General features: G+C 34.7%; 1 protein-coding gene and 1 long non-coding RNA gene across 3 annotated transcripts; both read right to left on the reverse strand.

The window, feature by feature from the left end:
• Positions 1 to 603: 603 nt before the first annotated feature.
• LOC148849571 (uncharacterized) lies at positions 604 to 5,727 on the reverse strand. Of its 2 annotated transcripts, none has more exons than XR_016100285.1 (3): positions 5,453 to 5,727; positions 5,221 to 5,299; positions 604 to 3,074 (listed from the first exon to the last, which is right to left on the reverse strand). It is a non-coding gene; the product is annotated as an uncharacterized LOC148849571 (long non-coding RNA). The 2 variants fall into 2 exon arrangements; XR_016100284.1 differs by having other exon boundaries at positions 5,221 to 5,324.
• Positions 5,728 to 8,381: 2,654 nt separating this feature from the next.
• Positions 8,382 to 10,701, reverse strand: LOC148849572 (exopolygalacturonase-like). Its single transcript, XM_088951984.1, has 6 exons — positions 10,470 to 10,701; positions 10,228 to 10,368; positions 9,594 to 9,767; positions 9,211 to 9,500; positions 8,898 to 9,126; positions 8,382 to 8,823 (listed from the first exon to the last, which is right to left on the reverse strand). The coding sequence occupies exons 1-6, from the start codon at positions 10,665 to 10,667 to the stop codon at positions 8,584 to 8,586; spliced, it is 1,272 nt and encodes a 423-aa protein (XP_088808110.1). The 5' UTR covers positions 10,668 to 10,701; the 3' UTR covers positions 8,382 to 8,583.
• Positions 10,702 to 24,530: the final 13,829 nt, after the last annotated feature.

The following is a 24,530-nucleotide window of genomic DNA, read 5'->3' on the forward strand; positions in this document are numbered from 1 at the left end:
CAAGTTACTCAGCCCCTTGTACAATTCCAACAGTGCATGTCCCAAGTTCCATTCAAATCCATCACTCTCTCTTATCTATTCCATAGAAATCCCCTACGCCAACTAGTTTTGAGTCAGTATACACCATTTCTGTTCCAGAGAATATCTCCAATTTTCAGAGGTCCTAGATTTCCAAGGGAATATCCACCAAACATGGAACTTTTACCATGCAATTCCAAACAACCACTATGCTTGCCCTATGATAAGAAGAGTCTTAATCAAATGAAAAGATAAAAGGATAGCATTTTTCTCTTCTTTGAGAAAAAAGGTAGAGTATAGTATATCATTTCATTAAAATTCTACCCCTGTACTCCTATAATATTGGTCTAGCAAGTATTCAAAATACAAAAAAAAAAAGGAAAAGGTCAGGCCTGTAAGATGTCAGATTGACAACTCTGCTACTTGATAACCAACCAACCAACCTGGGGCTTAATGGGTAAGGCCAACAACAAAATCATAAAAGTATATAACACCCACCCATCGACTCTTTATTCATTGATTATGCATGAACATGAGTATATAAGATGTAAAATTTGAAATGCATTTACCTTTTTGGAAGGCAACTTAAACAATAAAAGATTTAAAAAGCCTTTAGTAAATTAAAAGCCGTTTCAATCACAACAACATAAATTAATGCATAACAAGAATAGTGATGAGAAAGTGAGCAACTAATAATAAATTAGTCATGCTGCAAAAGATAACAATGCTGCTAAAAAGACACAACTATGGTTATAATAAGCAGTCAGCCAATTGTGTCTGAAACCAGAACAATATACATCCTTTCTGGTAGGTAAGAACCTAAGCTTGGCTTTGTAGAAAATCCTACCTGAAAGTTAACATTATTAAAAATATCTAAACCTTTATGTACACTAAAAAGGTGAAAAAGGTGTCTGAAACCAGAACTGCATGTATCAATAACATTATCTTAAGTTGTGAAAAAGGTGAGCTCCATAGTCCTTCGGATTTCACTAAAAAGGTGTGGTCTACTCCCTCTTATATAGTTTCAATTGCAGAGGTTAGGAGAGAATCCATGGTGATCTCAAATGACCTCTTTCATCCCCATTGTAGTTGTGCATTAAGACTCCATGGGTGTTTGGGGATAACTTAAGCTTTGAAAGAAAAAGATGGTATCCTAGCATATTTTGCCCAAAAATCTAATTTGATAATATAAATGATAACTGAGCTACATGACCTGTAATAATGCATATGGATTATCCATTAGCCATGTGCCCATGTGCAAAAATAACTAATGACTGCATAACAAATAGAGAGTAAGAAGCTCTAAAGTGATAATTAAAGTAAAAGGTTCAATTCAATACCTTGCTGGTTATTTTAAATTTAGTTAGGAACAACGCTGGAACAGGGTTTTAGAGTGTTTAGGATGAAGGTTAGGTTTAATGAAGGTTCTGATCTAATATCTCAGAAATTCCAGGCTTCCTCAAGAGAGAATATAAGAAATTTCATTGACTTGATTTCCAAAGGGAATTTTGGGCTGAAATGTTGTAAGCTTATTAGTAGAGATGCTTTAAATAGACCAGGATCTGAACAACTGAAATGTTGGGCTGAAATGTTGCAAGGGCTTCAAGGAGAGAGTGAAGAAAAGTTGCAATCTATGAAATTCTCAAATACATCTTAATTAGAATTCTTTTTTGATAAGATAACTTGTAATCAGATATCATAACAGCTGAAAACCTGAATTTTGATTTCTTTCATATCAAAACCTGAATTTGGATAAGAAAAAGCTGCCATTATGACTGATAAAAGACAAAGTAACTAAATTACTCAATACTTAACAAATCATATATAAGGCTCATGCAATCACCTCCCCTCAACTTTCTAATACAGTTGCAATTAGACCCCCTTACTAGAATCTTCTAAAAAGAAGCATGAAAATGTTCAAAATACCCATGCAATTACTATTGAGGCTGGTTTCTATGGAAAAAAAAAAAAAAAACAATACCAACTTTATAAACAACAAAAACAAAGAGAATTTAAAGTTGCAGCTTTACCTTTGAGTGATGATATGAAGTGCAACATTGAAATATAAATCAATTTCGATCAAAAAAAGAGATTGGAAGGGTTTGGGGTAGTGATTCATATGAAGAGAAAATTTGGTAAACAAACATTTTTGTTAAAAGTACTACATGGGTATTTTAGACATTTTCATGCCTCTTTTTAGAATATATTACCAGGGGATCTACTTGAAACTATGTCAAAAAGTTCGGGGGAGGTTTCAACAACAATTAGATACTTCAGGGAAGAGAAAGTAAGGGGGTGGATTTGATAATGAGCTCTTTAGAAGAGTAACCTTACCACCTAATGAAAGATATTTTGATTTCTATGAAGCCAACTTCTTTTCTAATCTCTCTAGCACAATCTCCCACACTAGGGATAATGTGCATTTAGCTCCCAAGGGGAGCCATAAATAAACAGTTGGCAAGTAGCCAACTTGACAGTCTAGGACCTCAGCTAACTCTTGAATATTTTCTACTTTTCCCATTGGAACTATCCTACTTTTTTGCCCAGTTAACTTTCAGGCCTGATACTACCTCAAACCAGCAAAGAACCCTAAAGAGCACTCCCAACTGCTCCACATTAGCATCAATGAAGCAGAGGGTATCATCAGCAAATTGGAGTCATTGAACTTTCTCTCCCCCTGATACAGTTTCAGAACCTTGCCACAAGCCCTCATTACCCACCTGATTCACAAAGGTTGTTAATATATCCACCACACAAATAAAAAGAATAGGAGAGGGGGTATACTTGTTGGAAACTTCTAGAACTTTTAAAGAAACTAGCCGACTGATCGTTCAATAGAACTGAAAATTTAGAAGAAGTAATGCAAACCTTTATCCAGTTCCTCCATATTTGCCCAAAATCCTTTTTTTTTTTCAACACAAAGTCCAAGCATCTCCAGTTAATGTGGTCATAAGCTTTTCACAATTAAAGCTTACAGATCAGCCCTGGTTTTCCTTCTTTTTGCCTTGAATCAATCAGTTCATTTGCCACCAAGACACTATCCAACATCCGTCTCCCTGGCACAAAAGAAAACTGATTTTTAGCAATCACTGAACTCAAGACCTTCTTCATCCTTTCAGCTAGAATCTTAGCTAAAATTTTGTAGAAGCTGTTTAAGAGACTTAATGGTCTAAAGTCCTTTAAATTTGTAGCTTCCTCTACCTTTGGAATTAAAGAGATAAAAGTAGCATTCAGACTTCTTTCAAGAGTAGTCATAGAATGGAATTCCTGAAAAACTTTCAAAAGATCAACTTTTACCACCTCCCAACACTTTTTATAGAAAATGTCAGTAAGCCCATATAACCCTAGAGATCTATTCAAGTGTAGATCAAAGGGGAGGGGTCTCCTTTTCCATCTTTCCTTGAACAAATTTGAAATGTAGTAAATTGCTATACTTTTCAACTCAATTCAAGATTCAGCCACTTGGTCATCTAGCTCTAGCCTTTTAATTTGATTGGCTCTTCTTCTTGCATTTGCCATCCTGAGAAAGAAACCATAATTTTTATCCCCTACTTTCAACCAGTTAACTTTTTCTCTTTGTCTCCACTTTAGTTCATCCTTGTAAGCTAACTTATCTAGGATCATCTTTACTTCAAGCCTCTCTTTCCTATCTTCTTCTGACAAAGGAACAATCTCTTCAGCCAAATCAAATTCCTTAATCAAATTCAGGCATTTCTTTTTTCTGATTCTGATTTCTCTTTATAATCTTGCTTCCAAGATTTTAGAAAACTTTGACAAACTTGAGATCCTTTGCAAGAATATGTGAGATGGAACCCAGAAAATCTAAATCTGATGAGGAAATTTTCTTACCATTTGAACGACGCTTTATTTGGAAGCTATGCCCTATTGGTATTTTGAAGGGGCATTTTACATGTCTTCATGGCAGTTACTTTTGGTCTTCTAGAGGCTCTATTGGAAATACAGAATTCCAAATTAGAAGCAGAGATGAGGGGGCTTGCATTGCCAAGATGGCCCATAGTGGTGTAGATTTTCTGGGTCCCTAGACGGCTGAGGCTGAACTCTATAGAAAATTGTCTTGTGCAGCTTTGTGTATCTCCTCGTTATAGTAAACTGAATAAGGATCCTACACATAGTGATGGCTTATTTCCTGAGTAATTCTTCATGGTGGTTGAATTGTCTACTCGTTGATCTTGTGCAGCTTTGTGTATCTCCTCATTATAGTAAACTGAATGCTTTTGTATGCCATGATTTTAAACTGCTAACAAATCATGTATGCCATGATTTTTTACCTTATTTCAGGAATTGTACTTGTACTGCTAAGTTAAATTAAATGCATACAAAAGCCAAAAAAATCATGGCATACAATTGGCTTTTCTTTTCTACCTTATTTCAAATAACCTTGTTGGTACTCACTCAACCAAAGGAGATCTTCACTAAATGACCAAGACTGATAAGTAGCATAAAAAGTTTCGAGGTTCTTGTTCTAATTTTCTATGTTTGAACTAAGAATGATAAGCTGATATGTGGACATCTGGTGAAAACTCTTTACCTATGGGATAGGAACATCAGTGAACCACCAGCTTCCTACTAACCATCAGGAAATGGCCAATTGTATCACTTACTATTTATTTTGAAATTTAAAATACTCTAGTAGCTTCTTAGTTTTCAGCTATTTAATTGATTAAAGAAACTTGTCTATAGTGGATCCAAATTTAAAAAAGTAACTTTCCAGCAAAAAAAAAGACCTTTTACTTTTGATCCAAATTTAAACTTACAAAGAATTTAAGTACTTTCTACTTATAACAACCAAAAGTTTTCCTTTTAACTAGGAAATTCCACTACTATGTTGCAGTTTTGGTTGGGTAATAGGAGATTAAAGATTTTCTTTCGGATGTGGAATTAGTTTAAGAAAGCAATAAAATACAGTTTTGTGGGTATTAATGATTGATGCATATCAGTCTTGGAGACATGCATAAACTAAACAGGTTCAATCAATCCCAAATTCAATTCTAAATCCATTCTCGAATGAAAAAGTTGAGTCAGAAAGAAGTGAAATTGCTCACAAACATGTATGATCCAAAACACACTAATAATCTTAAATGTATAAGGAAACACAAAAATACAATTTCAATCACCTATGGCTATATGTGTGAACCAAAAGAACAGCTATAGATTCAAATCAAAAGTAGGGAAGGTACTTACCTTCTTTATATCACCTCGAGTTTTGATGTTGTGGCAAGAAAACCAAGCCAATGGGGGCATGCAACGGCAATTGAAGGAGCTTATTGCATTCAGGAAAAAAAAATCTATCAGAAATTAGGAGATGGAATCAATTGTCGGCGGTAATTTTCCGATTCATTGGTAGAAAATATTAGAAGGGAGACGAGATAACTGCAAGTTGAAGAATAAGCAGCTGAAGAAGAAGAAGAAATACCTATGGAGTAAGAGAGATGATTAAGTCTGATACTGATCCAACGCATTGTTGATTGACTATGAAAATGGCTAGAGCTTGGGAAGTTTGGCAAGCATGATACATAATTTTTGTCTACCACCATCACCCAATGGGGGATAAGTCTAACGCGATCCGGCTCGTGTCAGGTGACTCGGACACCGATTTGGGTGATACTTTGTCAGAAGCCAAGGTATTTATTAGACAAGAAAAGTAGAGTTAGAATGTTTTATTGGGTGGGGCACTCCCATACATAACTCAGAGAGTTGTTTTTGAGAGTTCTTTGACCTAAGAATTCTTACAATTTGGTAATTTTACCACCCATCATCATAATGTTCGTTAACGATGTTGGATTTGAATGTATATTTTTGAAAGTTCAGGATATTGATTGTTGCACTTGACAATTATCTATAATTTTCCCAAAAATAAATAAAAAGATTAGATGACAGGGATGTTGTTCCAGCTCTAAAGCTATAGGAAACAATTGACAAGTTGCTTTAGGCTTAAGATATGTTTGGTTTGACATTTATAGAAAATAAGAGAAACAAGAAGTTAATATAAATTGTTAACATATCAATTTTGTGAAAATTTTTAATTGTCCCATAACTTTTTATTTCTCTTATTTTCTATCAAACCAAATAGACCCTTAATTACTTCTAATCCTAACCCTAATCGTATCATTCATAACCTTCAACTCTTCTCCCAGAGAAAACTAAAACACATCTACTTCCAACATGTCATGTAGCATCATAGGCCATGTTTGGTTCAACTCTCATTCTTGTTCATTCTTTTCAATAATAAAATTCTAGAGTGAACAAAAATAATTAGAAATAGGCAAAATGAGAAAATGTTATATGAACCAAACACTTTTTTTCCAAAAAAAAATAATTCTTTTGTGATAAATATGATCAGAATAAATTTTGAATCCATTTGGTCACAGAGTTCAATTTTATTATTTTTTCATCAACTAAAATAATAATATAGGTATACATACAATACTCACTTGTAGATATATAGTGGAAACATGTAAGACCTACACCAATAAAACATAAATCACCCATGTGAGTCCCATATCCATAACACAAAATATGAAAAAAAAAAACTAAAAAAGCTTTTGCATTTATTTGCATAGAGAAGATAAAAAAGAAAATTTAAAGGAAGCAACTAGCACCTATTTAAAACTAATTGGTAAATTGAATAGGCAATTGTGCAAATGAAGAAAAAACGCTTGTAACTTCTAAATCGAAATGGAATTTAGAAATTATAAATTAAAAATAAAATAATAACAGGGTAACGGTTTCATTAAATTGGTACATTCAATAAGCATATAATATACTAAGAAAGTCAGGATAAAACAATCATATAAACATGTTCCGCATTTGTTACTTGTTTTCATTCTTCAAAAAGCTCTATAATGGCGATAATAAATTGCTGGCCTAGGTCCTGGAACTGGCCCAGGTTCTGTGTTGGCATGAGTTTTCACAGTAATCCACTAGTAAGTATCTACACTAGTGGTTATGACCGCCAGCATAGAGCTTCATTACAGAAAGAAATTGACTAACATGGGGTACAGTGATTTTTCATGCTATTGACCACCTCAATTTGTGCCATAAGCTGAATTTTTATTCTAAAAAGAATCAGGCCTATGGCAAGAGTTTTGTAATTAAACCTTCTAATTTTATTCATTTTTGTCCAAAATGATTAAGAGTTGAAAGAATGATGCCCAGCAAACTAAACTGGGGATGCAACTTGGGTGGGCCTAACCCGAACATGGACTGACCCAACCCAAAACTTTACATGGGCTGGACTTGGCTCAAGACTTCGGTCTTTTTATTTATTTATTTATTTATTTATTTTTGAGCTAAGCTTGGGCTTATCCCTCAAGTAACTTGAACCTAACTTGAGCTTATCCCAACCCGAGCCCAATTCGACAATACATATATAAATATGTATTTACACATATACAAACATATTTGCATAAATGCACACATGTATAATTTTAGAGTATGTTCATTGACCAACCCAACCCCGATCAGGTCCAAGCCCAACCCGAATACATCAAATTACATTAGGGTTATTGAGCTAGACCTCAGGCTTGATCTGAATCGGGCCTTATCCCCAAATCTTAGGGTTAGGCATGAATTGATCATAAGCCCAGCCCAACTTGCCCAACTGGCTGGCTGTTTGTAGAATTACAACGAACCCCATTTTCTGTTTCATTTTAATGTACAAAAAGATGAGATTGGATTTGCATATTTTGGACTCGGGTGGGGTTCAGATCGAGATTGTTTTTATTATGGATATTGGATCAGAATCCGGTCCATTGACAGCCAATGACTCGTGACTCGACCAAAGTGAAAGAAGTCACTCGATCGGCAAAACGCAAGAGTGGTTAATTGCCAATTTGCCATGACTCAAGTAGTCAGATCCCTCATGCTCACGAATTGAATCAAATCAGGGGAATGATGGAGTCGAAGTGGAAATCGGCAAGCTGTGGTTGAGACTTGAGAGTTAGAGAGGCTCAATTATAAGCTTCTTTTAATATATCTTTATGGTGACTTGGTATAAGTCATTTAGTTTATAGGAATAGAGGCATGGAATTGGAATAGGAATGATCCAATCTGATTCAAACTATTTGGTTGAGTGAAATTGTAATCTCATTAATTTCCATTTCTGCTGAAATATCATTTTTCCATTTGAGGGAATGGTCATTTTTTTTTCTTTTTTCAAGAATGAAAATCCATTCTAATCAATTCTGATTTCGATTTTGATTTCAACTGCAAATCTAACAGACCCTTAAGCCAATTGGAATATAAAAACCCACGGAAATTGATATGAGTGCCAGTTAAATCAGTTTGTTATATAGGTACCATGTATAGCCGAAAGTCAGAATTCAGTAATGGTAGAGTTGTAGTTGAATAAAAAAAAAATCTCTCTCCCCTCCCTAAGGGGAAAATTTCTATTAATGAAGTAAAACCGACAATAGTTATGCTTACAAAATAAGCGTGAACATAGAGATAACACCACCACCACTACTACTACTACTACACATGAAAGAAAGCTAAGCGATGACTCTTATTATGGAGTGAGATAGCTAGCTAACAGGGGCCGGGCGGTCATTGAGAGTCCACCACGCATGGCTCAGGATTTCGGGTGCCGTTGAAACTAGGGGTGACGTATTTACAAACGGATCTGGTAGTGTGTCCACCAGTAGCCAGGTCTAAGTGAATATCCTCAATCGTAACATTCTCACAGGGTACGTCCTTGCTGCATGCCAGATTCACCGCCACCAAAGTCGACGACGTCCCTCTGATGTGCTTGAAATGAATGTCACTCAGCTTCACTCGAGATGATCCCTGCGTATGCACATCATCAATCAATTTAGTAACCCTTAATCTTATGGCCCCATTCGTTTCAAATTATTACGTACCCTGGAAAGACAAGTAGAAGAGGGACACCGGGTCTGGTCGATTATGATGGGGTTGGCCACATTGTTCACCACAATATCTTGGAAAGTGAGGTTGGAGGCCGTAGTGCTTTCAGGCGAGTTTTTCCATGTTTTGATCCTAACGCCGTTGGATGTGCCGCTGAGGACGCAGTTTCTCACAACAATCCCCGTCAAATCTCCTTCGCCGTGGTATCTTCCCAATCCTCCAACACTGAAAAGACAAACCAGCAAACAATTAACCAGCCCGGAATATTGAACGGCCGGCAGGGCAGGGCAGGGCGGGAGGGGGGAGTACCTGATGCCATGGCCTGGTCCGCAAGTGAGACCAGTGATGGCGATATGAGAATTGCCGGGTCCGATGGAGATACAATCATCGCCAGTTCCGATGACCGATTGAGTGATGGTGACACCAGTGGAATGCTCAATGTGAACGCCATCGGTGTCGGGGCTATGTGATGGAGCCGATATTTTGATCGCACTCCCGTGGAAGTTTCTGCAATTCGCCAAAGATAGGTGGTACGACTTGCTATTCAAAGATGTGATGCCTCGCACCACCGTGTTTGTCGTCGATATGAATTTCACATTCTGCTTCGTCATCATTCCCAACCCAATTAAATTAGCCACCTGGATTCAGAATAACAGAATATTGAAATGAGTTGAAGCGATGGAAGATATTACCGATGGAAGATATTCGCAATCCATGTCGACGGGGCATTTGTTGAAGCGCCATGCACTAACTCCTTGCCCATCAAACGTTCCACCACCCGTCAATGTCAATCTGTCAACCCATCCAATTTCTATCCAAGGCGACGTTCCAAACTTGCTCAGCTGCGTCAACGCCTTCAAGTAACCCTACAATGTATCCATCCATTCATTCATTTATTCATGCAAATATAAAGCAGTTTGACAAATTTTTTATGGAAAGATCTTCTGATAGTAAAAAGATGCATTAGCTTTTACACAAAAATTTGAATAATCAGAAGCTAATTTGGTAGATATACACGCTTTTATGCGAGAATAAAATGCAAAAAATGAATAAAATTTTCGCATCTTTTCAACACTCTAGCCTTTAACAGCTAAATTTTTCAGAAAGGAATAGACCCAAAATCGGTCTACCTGACTTATAAACAGCCAAAAGATCATACAAAAAAAAGCCACCAAACAAGCCCATACTAAACAAAGCCTAAGCCCATAGTAAAAACGCCTTGGACTGGTCGGTGGTCATATTCATCCAGCCGTCCCTTAATTTGGGCCTTGATCAATTTGTGCCAAACTAAATTGCATGAGATTTTTTTTTTCCTTATTAATTCACCTGCATGTCGACAGTGATGGATGTAACATGACGACAGGGTCCCGAAAACTTGATAGGGCCGAGTCGGTACGTTGCTTTCGGAATCAGAAGCGTTACTGAACCCGAAGACCCGCATGCTGCCTCCCACGCTGCAATGAAAGCCTGTTTGGATTTGGATCAATGACACAGTTCACAAAACCCAATTAATCTACCATTTTCATTCAAATGGCTAATCCCTATTTTCGCAAACCAAATGGACTAACCTGACTATCATCTATTCTGCCGTCTCCTCTGGCGCCATAACTAATCACATTGAAGATGGTGGATTGGACTTCTCCAGATAGCGCTGTATTTGCTGCTATGCTTCTACCAACTGGTTTTGATCTTTCTCCCGAAACAATAACTCCATTAATGCAGAAAAAACACACAAACAAACACAATTTGATATCAAGCCTGGTCATGTTGGCACTGGCACTGGGTTAATTAGGGTTTATGTCGTCCTGGATAGGCTTGGAAGACGTGGGCTTTATGTGTGTGAATTTATAGGTTTTAACAACAGATGAGGGAATTGTGGGATCCTGAATTGTCGTAACTCCTTTCCCCACCGATACCAGATTTAGTAGGTAGTAGGTACACTCTTGTGAGCTTTTTGAGTATACTCAGTAAGAACTCAACAACCAGTTTGTTAACCGTGTGTTCCTGCTTACTTTGATTTGGACTTACTCTACCATATATGTCGTTCATTTTAACCGCCACCATTTCCTCATTCCTCTCCAACAATAAATTGTTTAACTTTTCTTTTCCTATATCCCTCGGTCTACTTCAAGTTGGGCCCTGCACCTTTCATCAAGTATTGCTTCTCATTCCTACTAGAATGACTTTTCTCCATTTGAAAGAATCGTCATTCATTACCCCTTTTTTGGGAATAAAATCTCATTCTTATTGATTTCAATCTTTATTCACATTCCTGTCTGAACCAAATAAACTATTAGAATAAACCATTCTGATTCCGATTTTATAGAATTTCAATTCCAATTTTAACTGCAAACAAAATAAACTCTACGGCTTTTTTCTTTTCTTTTTTGGTATCAAAGGTGCCTTCTTCCAAAACTTTTTTTGACTCAAATCTTAATTTTTGGCATAAAGAAAATGTATATTATATGCAATTAATTATATATTTTCTAAAAACATATACTATAAGGGGGCGAGCCGAGTATAAAGTTGGGGTATATTTTATTAAAACCAATTTTACTTCTATATAAATTAGTGGTTGCATAAAAAAGTGGGTCCTTGGCACCCAAAATAAAAAAAGTCCCATTAAAATGTTAAGGGCTGCTCAAAATCTCTAATGCCCTTAAAATGGTTCACTACCAGAAATATGACATATACCAACGGACAATAACCATCGATATACGTCCCACGTCCACCCCAAACTGGCTACTCCGGCGGTCAAATGAAGCATCAGAGTTGCTACCGTCGGTATAGACCTATGCCGACAGATATCGTTCATCGGTAAAAGATATCCATCCGTATATGTGCAAAATACACCGATGGCTTGGTTTGTCAGTATAGATATACCATACCAATAGTTTTTGCCGTCAATATAGGTCTTATATACACCAAATTACCAACGATTATATCTATAGGTGTATAATTAGGGGTGAGCATTATTCAATTAAAATTGAAAAACCGAATTAAAATTTTTAGTTTTGATCTTTTTACTTTGGCTTTACGATTTTCAGGTTTGAAAATTTGATTAACCAAAAAAGTCAAATTAATCGAATTTTATTTGATATATATATTATATTATATATTATATTATATATATATATATATATATTAAAATATAGATAATGTTGAAATTCGGTCTTAACCAACAATCGAATCAAAAGTTTAAATCATTTGTTTGCCCCTACCTATAATAATATAGTAAGGGTTTATTATAAGTTTGTGATGTACCAACAATTCTGTCCGTCATTTAAGGTGCTGTACCAATAAACAATCCTTATATTCGTTTTGATTGCTTTTCCTTTATTACCATTCCATTAACAACATAAAAACTAACTAGTGGGGACCTATGTGATGCATGAACTTTGTTAAAATAATTTCAAGCAATAGAGCTAGGGGTGCAAGTTGGGTGTATCCAATTCAGTCCGATCCAATTCAACCAAAGCTTTTGCACAGGTTTGGTTTGAGTTTTTGAACTGAAAAAAAAAAAAAAAAAAAAAAAAACTCAGGCCTAAACTAAACTCAAATTGGGCTTAAGTTGAGGCCCCGGTTACTGATTCGTTCAATGCAATTTAAGTTTGCCCAACATTATATATATATATATATATATATATATTATCAACCTATTCTCTATGGAAATTGAGCTACAAAGCTCAATATGCCCAAGCCCATGCCTAGCCTGAGTAGGAATGGCAACAGAGTGGGTGTGGTGAGGATTTTGTAAATTATAGACTCTACATGCCTAGCGGGTTGGATTTGGAGAATCCAAACCCTCCTTGTACATGAAAATGCAAAACCCTCCCCATATTCAAGGGTAGTGGTGGGTTGGATTAAAAACCCACATTTAATTTCCTATTATTTCTTGTTATACAAAAGCAATAAATAAGTAAAATAACATAAATAAATAACAAAATTTCTAATTATTTGATTAAGATGTAAAAGAGCACATAAACTATCAATTATCCTTTACATCTAATTCAAAATATTATTAAATTCACCACCTAGTACATAAAGTTTATATGCTTTCCAACAATAAGCAAGTTGAGGGGGTTGGGTTTAGCCTAATACCATACCCTACCCATAACATCTGAGTTGTAGAATCCCAAAACCCAACTTGCCCAAAAACCCATCCTTCAAACAAAAAACCCACCCCGTCGAGGTGGGTAGGGATAGATACCCATCGAGTAGGGTAGAAATTGGCATCCTTAAGCCTAAGATGTTTAGTTAAGGTTGAATTGAGCCTAGGTTGGTAAACTCAGGCATAACCTTGAATTAAACCAAGTTTAAGCTTGAGGTTTGAGACTTTGGATTGGATTGACCCTCAACCAAACCCTACCCACTCAAGTTGCACCTAGCAGGGACCTGTGTGATGCACATGCTTTGTTAAGTGAAAGCTAAGCAATAAAAGCACATAAGTGAGAAATTTCCCATATTCCTTAATCTAAAATATTTTATACTGTAAATTTAAATTTTTAATTTATTTTTTAATAATACCACTGTAATTCTTAAATTTAATTTTTTAAGTTTAAATCTTTTGAACCAACCAACCAAACCGGAAATTGACTCAAACCAATATAACCCAAGTTGGTTGGTTTTGGCTGACCAATTCCCCAACCCAGCCAGGTCAATTTGGTTAGCTAAACAATGTACAACTAAACTGAACCAACCCGTGAACACTCCTAATTTTAGTTGAACTAATAGTTTAATATCTAATAAATAACAATATTTTAATGTTCAATAATTATTGAAAATTTTCTACAAAATAGCAAAACAAAAATAGATTTATACATAATTATAGTAAATATATTTATCAATAATATAAGTATTAGTATATAAGTTTATAATAGATATAGATTAAGATTTTAAAATTATTATTAATAAATATCAATTCCATAAAGTTATTTTCCAGAATTATTAATTGATCTAAGTGAAATAATGTTTTTATTATTAGTACATTAATAATTGCAAATATTATTATATTTTTTATATTTTTAGAATCTATTAAAAACATTTTTTGAAAGTAATTACCCATTTTTGTTATTTGAAAGCTCAATACCTCTAAACTATTTAATCTATTTTTCATTATTTCAATAAAACTTAAAAAAAATTAAATTATTTATATGTCATATTATTATTATCAAATATTATTAAGTCTATAATAATTATTTTGTGTTATTGATAAAATTTTTAAGGTTATTACAAGATTTTTTATTTAATACATTTTATTTTTTAAATAATATTTAAAATATTATTTAGTTAGTAATGTTTTAATATTTTAAATTAGATTATTTACAATATTATTTATCTAATTAAGTAATATCATTATTTATTTATTTCAATATTACTTATTTATTGAATTTCATTATCCACAAAATTATAAGTTATACTATTATTACATAATTTTGTTATTAATTTTGTAAAATATATATTTATTATTAATTCAAATATTATGAAATATATTATAAAAATTTTATAATTTTCATAAACTTTTAAGTTTATTACATAATTTTGTTCTTTTAACTATTTAAAATTTAGTTATGTTAAATGTTTTGTTGTTTAAAATATTTAGTTATTTAAATATTTAAATAAAATGTAAAATATTTAAAATTTTTATTATTGAAATTGTACTTATATTAAAGTTATTACATAATATTAAATATTTTTTATAGAATATTTAGCTATTTTTAATATTTTTATTTATAATATTTAATTATTGAAATTTTTAAATAATTTTTTTAATTTTAAATTTTATTATTTGATTAATATTTAAATTGAATAATTCATAAAATTATAATTTATATCATTAGTACATAATTTCGTTATGAATTTCATAAAAGTATAAAATTATTAATATTTTTTTTATTTTTAAATAATTTTATTATAATATTTAAATAATTATGAATTTTTTTAATTCAAACTTTCATTTGGTAGATATAAATGAAAAGTTGGGAATAGGACAAATAGGAATTAGAGATAATTTAGGATAGAAACTATATGCTAAATTAGAGATAATTAGGAATTATATATAATTTAGGAGATAAATAGAAATTATAGATAATTTAGGAGAAAGTGGGGGATAATGGTGCCACTTGGATATATGAGATTAGATTTTGGTAGAGAAATATTTTAGGAATAGTTTAAGAAGGGATACCCAAAGGGATAAAGATAGAGAAAAGAGGGATGGGCAAGGCATACTGAGATGTCAAAATGAGAGTGGGAGAAGGGAGTGATGAGGTGGCTTCATGAGGGAGAAAGGAAGGCTAAAATCAAGGAGTGCATCGAGATCTTTGACATCGCCATCGAGGAGGCGCGGATTCAAGAGAGAGATTGCATCGTCAAGGAGTTCAAGGAGTCCCTTGAGTTCCACGACCTCCAGGTCGAGTGTGGCTTTAGCTCATACCAGTCGGGTTTTAAGCTTTGCAAGTGGCTGATGCGGCATAAGTTTCCCGAGCTCGACTTCGGATCTGTTTCCATGTCCATTGTCACTCCTAAGATGGCGAAGAAGGTTGGCGAGGAACCTGACTCCTCCGAAGGGGAAAGCAATGATGAGATCCTCGAGGCGAGACCGTCAGGGGAGGCAGGACAAGACGACGTGGAGGAGGACCACATGGAAATCGACCTACCTGCTGGGGAGGATTTCGACAAATCTGATGCTTAGACATGCCTCTTTTCTTGGACCCCCTATATATAATGTATATCCCGAGCCTCCAAGCTCGGTTGTAGTAGTAGTTGTTTTTTTTTTTTTTTTTTTTGTATTCAAAACTTTTGTTAATGAAACACAATACTTGCAAAATCTTTTTTGAGTAAAAATTTTTCTTAGTGTTGATTACTCCGAAGTGCCGAGCTAACAAGCTGGACTCCAAGTAGGAATAACCTTGTATCATTGTACACAAAGGTGGACAAACACTGTAAGGTATATACCCGACCTGTCTACACACATGCTACTCACTTGCCTAAGTGTTGGCTATCCCGAAGTGCCAAGCTAACAAGCTGGACTCCAAGTAGGAATAACCTCATATTGTTGTATGCCGAGGTGGACAGACACCGTAGGGTTTGTACCCGATATGTCTATGCCTCATAGGCGACTAAAACTTGTCTGCCTATGTTGAAGAGGCGACTAGGGCTTGTCTGCCTTTGTTGGAGAGGTGACTAGGACTTGTCTACCTATGCTGAACAGGCGACTAGGGCTTGTCTGCCTATGCTGAAGAGGCAACTAGGACTTGTCTGCCTATGCCAGAGAAGCGACTAGGATTTGTTTGCCTATGCCAAAGAGGCAACTAGGGCTTATCTGCCTATGCCAAAGAGGCGACTAGGACTTATCATAGTGCTGAGGTCTTTTGTCTGTTCGGCGCCATAGCCCTTAGGCTCCTAAGAGTGACTTACAGTCCTCTCTCTAATCAGTCGTCTTTGTTGACCAGTTCGGTATTCACATAGACTTAGAGAAATTTTGCCTTGAAGTCATGGGTTTATAAGTAATACCTTCTTAGGTTATCAATATTCCATGCTCGAGGCACCTACTTCCCTTCCAAAGTCTCGAGCTCATATGTGCCTTTCCCAAATACCCGTTTCACACTATATGGACCTTCCCAATTCGGTCCGAACTTACCTACACCATGCTCAGGTACCATAACTTTTTGAAGAACCAAGTCGCCAACACGAAACTATCATTTTCTAACCTGGGCGTTATAGTACTGAGCTACTCTTTGTTGGTAAGTTGTGGCCCCCGTCTTACTAGGTCGTGCCAAATATAAAACATTAATATATATTTATTAAACCAAAGCTGATTTGAAATACTAGAAAACCGACCCACTAGGGTTGAGTTTGATTGGATTGTTTATTAAAAAGTAAAAATATAAAACAATTATAAACTTTTATGTATTTCTATTGTTTTACTTACGCTTAAAGAAAGCATGGTTCCCCATCACCATGCCTCTCCTTTCTCCATTATCCCCACCTTGCATTCTCTCTGACTTTCTCTCCTCTCCCCTTCCCACCACTCCCATTAAGCCATGTCACCCAACTAACTAAAAATATTCCTATAATCTCTCCTAAGGTATCTCATTTAAACCAATAGGAAAGTATCATGTTACCCCTCCCTAATCAATTCTTAAAATGCATTCCCCAATCTATATCCACTTTCACTCATTTAAAATATTTATATTAATTAATAAATAGTTAAATATGGTTAATATTTAATCCCAACCATATTCAACGAGTATTAAGTAGTGTTATTACCAAAAGTTAATAAATATGGTTAGTAAATTACCAAAAATTAATCTTATTAGTGTAGTTAGAAAATTACAAAAAAATTAGTAAATATTGTTATTAATTAATTCATTAACAACATTTTATAGAATATGGAAACTCTTTAACTAATTCCCATAAAATTAAGAATCATACTTAACAATTATCAAAAAGTATAAAATTTTAGTTACTATTATTATTATAATTAATAACCAAATACAAATGGGGGAACAAAATATCATAATGTTAGAAAATGAAATTATTAATTAATTTATATTGAAAAATAAAAGAAAAATTAGTGTAATTTTGTTAGTAAACTACCAAATAAAATATATATATTTAATAAAAATTTAAAAAATTCAATAAATCTCCATAGTTACACAAATGTAATAATTTTTTCAAAAGTTTTTATAAAACTACATTTTCGTAAAATAACATTTTTGAAATTAAAAGATACAAAGTATTTGAATGTTTATTTAAAATGCATTAAATAATTATTGAAAATTATTAGAATATTTTCAAAATTTTAGGAAAATTTATTACATTTGTTAGATTTTGGAAAACCATTGAAAAATTATGTAATTTTCGTTGCAAATTATTGAAAATTATTAAAGATAAATGACTATGGGAAATGGAAAAATATAATTTGAACAAATAATTACACAAATTATTAAGATAAATTAGTACAATATTGCAAAAAGTAAATTATTGGTTAGTTTATATTAGAAATTATAAAATAAATTAGTATAATTCTGCAAGTAAATCATTTAAAAAGAAAATAAATTATTTAATAAAAATTTGAATAATTTTTCAAAATTACACAAGTACAATAAATTTTCATAAAATTACATTTTTGAATATTAAAGCCAATATAGTGTACTTTTAGAAATTTACCATGTGGTTGATACTCAATATATCATTTTGATAATTTCTATCATCAAATTGAATATTGGGTTGACGGGGACAGTGTTTTAAAAACTGGATGAAACTAGATGGTTAAACTGGAAAAATTGGAAACTGGACACTATTTAACCTCAAAACCGCTTTTTGTCCAAAAACCGTTTATTTGGTTAGCGAACTGCCGACTTGGGTGATCGAATCGTTAACCCAGGCAACAGTTTTTAGCCTTTTTTTCTAATTTTTTATTTTTTTTTGTCAAAGTGGGTCATTTGTTTGGACCGAATAGTCAAACCGTTTGACACCAAAACAACTCCCTATCCGGTCCAATTTTAAAAACCTTGGACAGGGAGTGGGTGCCTTGCCTTAAGCTTGGCTTGGTGTGCGGCATGGCTTGGCCCAAGGCCCGACCCATGGACCAGCCCAACCCACGGCACAACATGGGCTTGTGTGGGCTTGAGCCATGGGTCATGTCGAACTAACCCCCCAAATTATCCTAGAGCGAGGCACGACCTGGGATGCCTTGTGGGCTAGCACAACATAACTTGCACTTTGTGTAGGCCACATGCGAGTTGTGTCGTGCTGACCCAGTACGACTCAATTTACACATCTACTTGAACCCGCCCAATATTGGGGACGGGGCAGAGAATTTTGAGGATTCTCTATTCTTAATGAGGAGTGACGTGTCTTGCCCCTAAACTCACCTAACATTGAGGAGTGACGTGTCTTGCCCCTAAACTCACCTAACATTGAGGAGTGATTACTTTGCCCTGAACCCACATGACACTAGGGATGGGGTAAGGAAAGGGATGGGGTGCTCTGCCTTGAACCCACCCGATTGTCATTCCTATATAATTGTTAATTATTAGTAAAATTAATAAAAATGATAATTTTTATAATTATTTTTATTTATTGCCCTAAACCCACATGACACTAGGGATGGGGTAAGGAAAGGGATGGGGTGCTCTGCCTTGAACCCACTGATTGTCATTCCTATATAATTGTTAATTATTAATAAAATTAATAAAAATGATAGTTTTTATAATTATTTTTATTTATTTAAAAAATAATCAAATTTTCATTTAAAGACAATAAAATATAAAAATTATTAAAATTACTACAAAATATTGAAAAATATTTATTCATATTCAATTAACAAAAATTATTTTTTATAAATCAATATTGAATGAAAAATTTATTAAATCTTTCAAGGTTATAGCAAAGAAGGGTCCAAAACTCTTAATAAGGGTAAAGGAGGAAGGGGAGGCTTTCTAATGTAGCCTAAACTACATAGATACAGATAGATTGAATAAACACTCATTTTTCAAATAAATACTCCAAAACTTAGCCTCACGTCAACCCACTTCCTGTGACAAAGATTTCGATCACAACGTACGTATATGGTCATCAAATTCTCCACCACCATTTAGATCTAAAAGGAATGAACGAAGACTTGAAAGAGGAGGTTGTCCATGATATTGGCAAAGGCCTAATTGACTACTATCTTTTCTATGCCGTGATTCATAAATGATGTATAAAAATAGAGATGGAGTCAGAATGGGGAAGATGGATGGAGTGCATCTTAATGGGATTTGTGCAGTGAACTGAAGATAAATAGTGTCCATCTTGGCGATTAAATGGTGAGATTTCTTAACTTCTCCAAGCTTGGACATACAAACATATCAATTTAATTTCTCTTAATGCCATTCGTGCTTTGGTGTTACTTCTTTTTATTTCAAAAAATCAAAATCCATTTGGACAAATTAGATGGATCAATGACATTGGATTAGACCTGATTCATCCATAATGAATTTATACTGGATTGAGTCAATATCTGATCCATTGATAAAAACTAAAAACAGGTATCAATGGACCAAGTTTGAGTTGAAACCAATCTAAATTAACAGAAATTTGCAAATTGATCCAAAATATTCATTGGACTAGATTGGATCAGGTCCATCTATAATGGACTCACATTGGACTGAATCGGATTGGACCAGTAGCAACCCATTGAAACCTAACATTTATTTAATTTAATTAAGATATTAATTTAACTTGGGGTCATTAGTGCGGCAATAAATTACAAGGTAAATTGACGCTTAATGCTTTTATTTCAAAGCCAAAAGAAATACCATAAAAGTTAAAAACCTTAAACCCTAAATCCCCACTGATCCTCTACTCTGGATTTCATTTCAGCACTTGACTGCGTCAAGTTGAAGTATAATTTTATTTGCATTAATTCAAAAGGGAGTGCAAATGAAAAAAAATGCAAATTCTCGTCAATTTTATTTTAGTTTTTACTTTATTATGCTTAATGTCTTAATTTGCTTCATTTGTTAAGCAAAAATAGATCACTACTTTACATTCAAATTATTTACACTCTCATTGCATCAATGCAAATTTATTTGAATCGCAACCAAGCTCATAACAAAGAAATAAGATCAATACCGAATACCTCCCTTCATCGGGTTTCACCTCCAGGAAGTGTGATTCGGTTATTACAGTGGAATTTAAATGTGGAGCCCAAATGGAGCAGGCGAGAGCGTAGAAGCATTAACTCGCCTGCAACGATGGACACCGTTGATTTACCAGACGCGTAACTGTATCAACCATTTGGATCATATAGATCTAAGGTGGATACCTGACTAATGTCTGGATCGCCGACCTAAATATCACTGAATATTCAAATAGAAGAGATGGAACAATACACACAGAAATTAGCTCAAAAGAGACGCAAAATTGCAACCTTGAAAAAAAATAATTTGTATCCAAGTCTTGACAGGGACGACACCTTTTCGGAGGGGCATCATCCTAGATAGGGGTAAGGCTTGTAAATTCACTTTAGCTGGTTATGGGAGGTGTAGAGAAACCATAGAAGACCACACACAAAAGGAATGAATCCTCCGTCCTCCACACCACATCACCAGCCCAATCCCTTCCAAGTACGAACTACCACCACACAGAAGACAGAACAAAAATAAATGAAACTGTAAAAAATGAAACAACACTAGTTGCATAAGCAAATGTATCAGATCGAGACAAAGGAGAATCCGTGAGACTAAACAAAGGAATTCGCCTGGTCAGATGATCGAGCATTCGATTTGGCTGGCCTTAGGAAGCATTCCATCATGAAACGTATATACTCCGTACATACGCATCAAGACGCCACTTTACCAGCACTTGATCGTTCTACACGCCAATGAAGAACGAAGAGTGAGGAAGCAACAGAAGGAAAACGAAAGCAAAATTCGTCGCAGAGTTAAAGCAGAGAGGACGTAAAGCTTGAAAAATCTCCTAGGGTTTTACTCCGAAGGCTCGACCGAGAACGAAAGAAGGGGAGGGCGGACAGGGATTTATATAGAAATTAGGATTAGGGTTTCACGGGTTATGGGCTTATGGCTTATAAGTTTACAGGAACATGAAATGACGATTTTGCCTATGTGCTTTTCATTTTTCCAGGGTTGGGCCGGGTCAACTCTAGACCAACCGGCTGGCGAAACGGAAAGGTGTGGGTGAAGCCGTGAAGGTACTAAAAAGGAAAAGTGATAACATACACGCTTGCCTATCAGATTAGAATTTTTTTTTCTGACCACAGCTAGCCATAGACCCTACCAATCAGCTGATTGGCATCTTGCAAATCTATGAGATTATATTAAATGAAAAACGTAAGGAATATAAGAAGGGTTAAGTACACTGCAACTAGACCAGTTTATGGGTCAGGCCGGGCTTTTGCTCTTCACTAATAGAAATTTTTTAGGCCCAAGCCCGAAGCCCGGGCCCAAGCTTGAAGCCCGACCTAGAGTCTGAGCACCCCCGATGCCCTCTGAGATTGAGAGAATGGTGTCTGGGCTGAGTCCGTTGATTCTAGGGAATCTAAAAGTGAGAATAAAAACTAAGAAAGTGAGAAGATATAAGATGAAAATAGTGTTGGCCAGAGAGAGAGAAAGAGAGAGCTCACCGCCGAAGAGAGAGAGACAACCTAGGCTAGATCTGGTGGCGCCAGCCGCTGGTGCCTAAGTTCGTAGAGTGAAAACAGTGCGCTTGAGTTCTGGTGGCGCCAATTGGAGAGAGAATTGAGAAGATAGAAGACTTAGTTCTAAGAAGAGAGAGAATTGAGAATGAGATGATAGAAGATGAAAACGGTGTCGGCTGGAGAGAGAGAGAGAGAGAGAGAGAGAGAGAGAGAGAGAGAGAGAAAGAGAGGACCTAGTTCTGGTGGCGCTAGCTATCGGTGCCTAAGTTCGCAGGTGCAGCTGGGTTCACAGATTGTGAGAGTTTGAGGGGGAGAAATGAGAGTCGATTGAGAGTATGAGAATGAGAAATGATAATGAAAAGAAAAGATTTTAAGAATTTAGGGTTAGGGTTAGGCAATTTGGGAATTTAGGTTGACTTATATAAAGGTCATGCTAGACTTTTTTAATAAATCCTGAGCCCGACCCACAAAATAGCTGGGCTCGGGCTTTTAGGCCCAAGGTCAAGCTCACAGGCTTAAATGCATGCTCAAACCCGTCCGGGGGCCTACCCCCCTCTCTCCCCCCCCCCCCCTCCTATAAACCAGATCGTGCACTTGATCAGTCATTCTTCCCCTATACGGTGGGGTTAAAAAATTCACGGTCCGAATTCATCCCCTATACGGTGGGGTTAAGAAATTCTAACTTGGACTGATCATTTATTCTTCAAAAAAAAATAATAATAAGTACATCAAAAATACCATAATCCGTCAAAATTTATTTACTGGATTATGATAAAAATGGCATGCATAAATATATAGGTCTTCATTCATCTCACCCTCTAAAGACCCTAATAGGGCCCTAATTGTGTGTATGTTATGACGAAGATAACATACACACTTGTTATATCCCCTTGTAACTCCATTTCCCTAGTTCTGCTTCCCTTCTAATAATAAAAGAAAAGGAAGAAAACAAGAAAGGAGGTTTCCTTTCACTTGCTCACTAAAAGAAGGGTTTTATACTTCTAATTTAACTATTTTTGTTTCAAATTTTAGCTTATTTTGTTTGATTGCAGTACAAATAAAGTAAATTTAGACATAAAACAAAATAAATTAAAATCCAACACAAAATTAAACAAGAATTTTCATTTTTTACATTTGCACTCTCATGCATTTGTACTAGTGCAAATAAATTTGCACTGCAACCAAACATAGCCTTAAGTTCAATATTCCATCTTCATCCCTCCCCCCACTCACACCACCACCACCACACACACACAGATAACATAAATTAGCATGGGTTTAAGGAGAAAGAAGCCTAGATAAAGCACACAATTACAATTAATATATATTTCCTCAAAGAACAACAAATAAAACCAGAAAATGTTAAAGTTGGACCATGAAAAGGAAAATACAAGATTAGCTCTGTATCGGTCATTAAAGTACTCATTTGCATTTAATTAAACAGTAGATAAAAATGTAAGCATCATTAAAATTGTCAATTTTATGAAGAAATACTCCAGTTACAAACAACAAGGAGGACAAATCTCTCTCTCTCTCTCTCTATCTATCTATCTATCTATCTATCTATCTATCTATATATATATATATATATATATATATACACACACACACACACAACAGTTTAGAAAATTTTTCATTTTTTCTATTTTTTTTTAATTTCATGTCATTTTTTAAACAACCAATGAAATGTTCTCTTTCCTCATAAAAAAATTGCCTAAAATCTATTTCTCTCTCTCTCTCTCTCTCTCTCTCTCTCTCTCTCTCTCTCTCTCTCTCTCTCTCTCTCTCTCATTCCCAATAACCAATGTGCCATAGGCAGGTCTTTTTAGAAAGATCTTCTAGTAGCTTACTTGGCCAAAATACATTGAGCTTTTGGGGTCATGCCTTTAAAGACAAAGACTGTTTGGTAAGCAGCTCGGTCTATCGGGATATTAAAAATGTGTTTAGAGGCTATATATCATGTAGAAAGAATAGAAATCTTCATTTTAAGCTTCTCGAAATTCGACATTTTCAGTCTTTTAAGGTATTTCTCCTTGTATGCATCTTCTCGTCTTTCCGGTTTTTTGTTACCAAATGGAAAAAACGACCAATTTTTCATCATTCAAGCTTGCTAAAGCCTAGAAGACCACACGGAAAGACTTGCCAAATGCCGCCTAGATAACATCATCTCCTAAAATGTCTCCTAAACTACCTCTCCCACTTTCTCCTAAATTATCTCTAATTCCTATTTATCCTCTCCCCCACTTTTTATCTCTATATCTATCTAAAGAAAGTTTGAATTAAAAATTTTAAAAATATTTAAATATTCTAACAAAATTATTTAATAATTTTAAAATATTAATTAAAAATACAAAATATAATTATAATATATTTAATAATATTCATATTATTAATAACTTTATATTTTTACAAAATTCATCACAAAATTATGTACTAAAAATATAAATTACTGTTTTCTAGATTATTCAATTTAAATGTTATT

The sequence above is a fragment of the Nelumbo lutea genome, chromosome 6 (genome assembly GCF_056320005.1).
Source record: "Nelumbo lutea isolate HS-2025 chromosome 6, American lotus-T2T, whole genome shotgun sequence".
NCBI classification, from domain to species: Eukaryota; Viridiplantae; Streptophyta; class Magnoliopsida; order Proteales; family Nelumbonaceae; genus Nelumbo; species Nelumbo lutea.

Excerpts from the sequence above, each read along its gene's own strand:
- LOC148849572 (XM_088951984.1), bottom strand. The coding sequence starts at position 10,667 with ATGACCAGGCTTGATATCAAATTGTGTTTGTTTGTGTGTTTTTTCTGC. Across the intron at positions 9,501-9,593 it reads ATTGCGAATATCTTCCATCG|AATGTGAAATTCATATCGAC; the intron begins GTAATATCTTCC and ends ATGACGAAGCAG. Across the intron at positions 8,824-8,897 it reads CTTCTACTTGTCTTTCCAGG|GGATCATCTCGAGTGAAGCT; the intron begins GTACGTAATAAT and ends GTGCATACGCAG.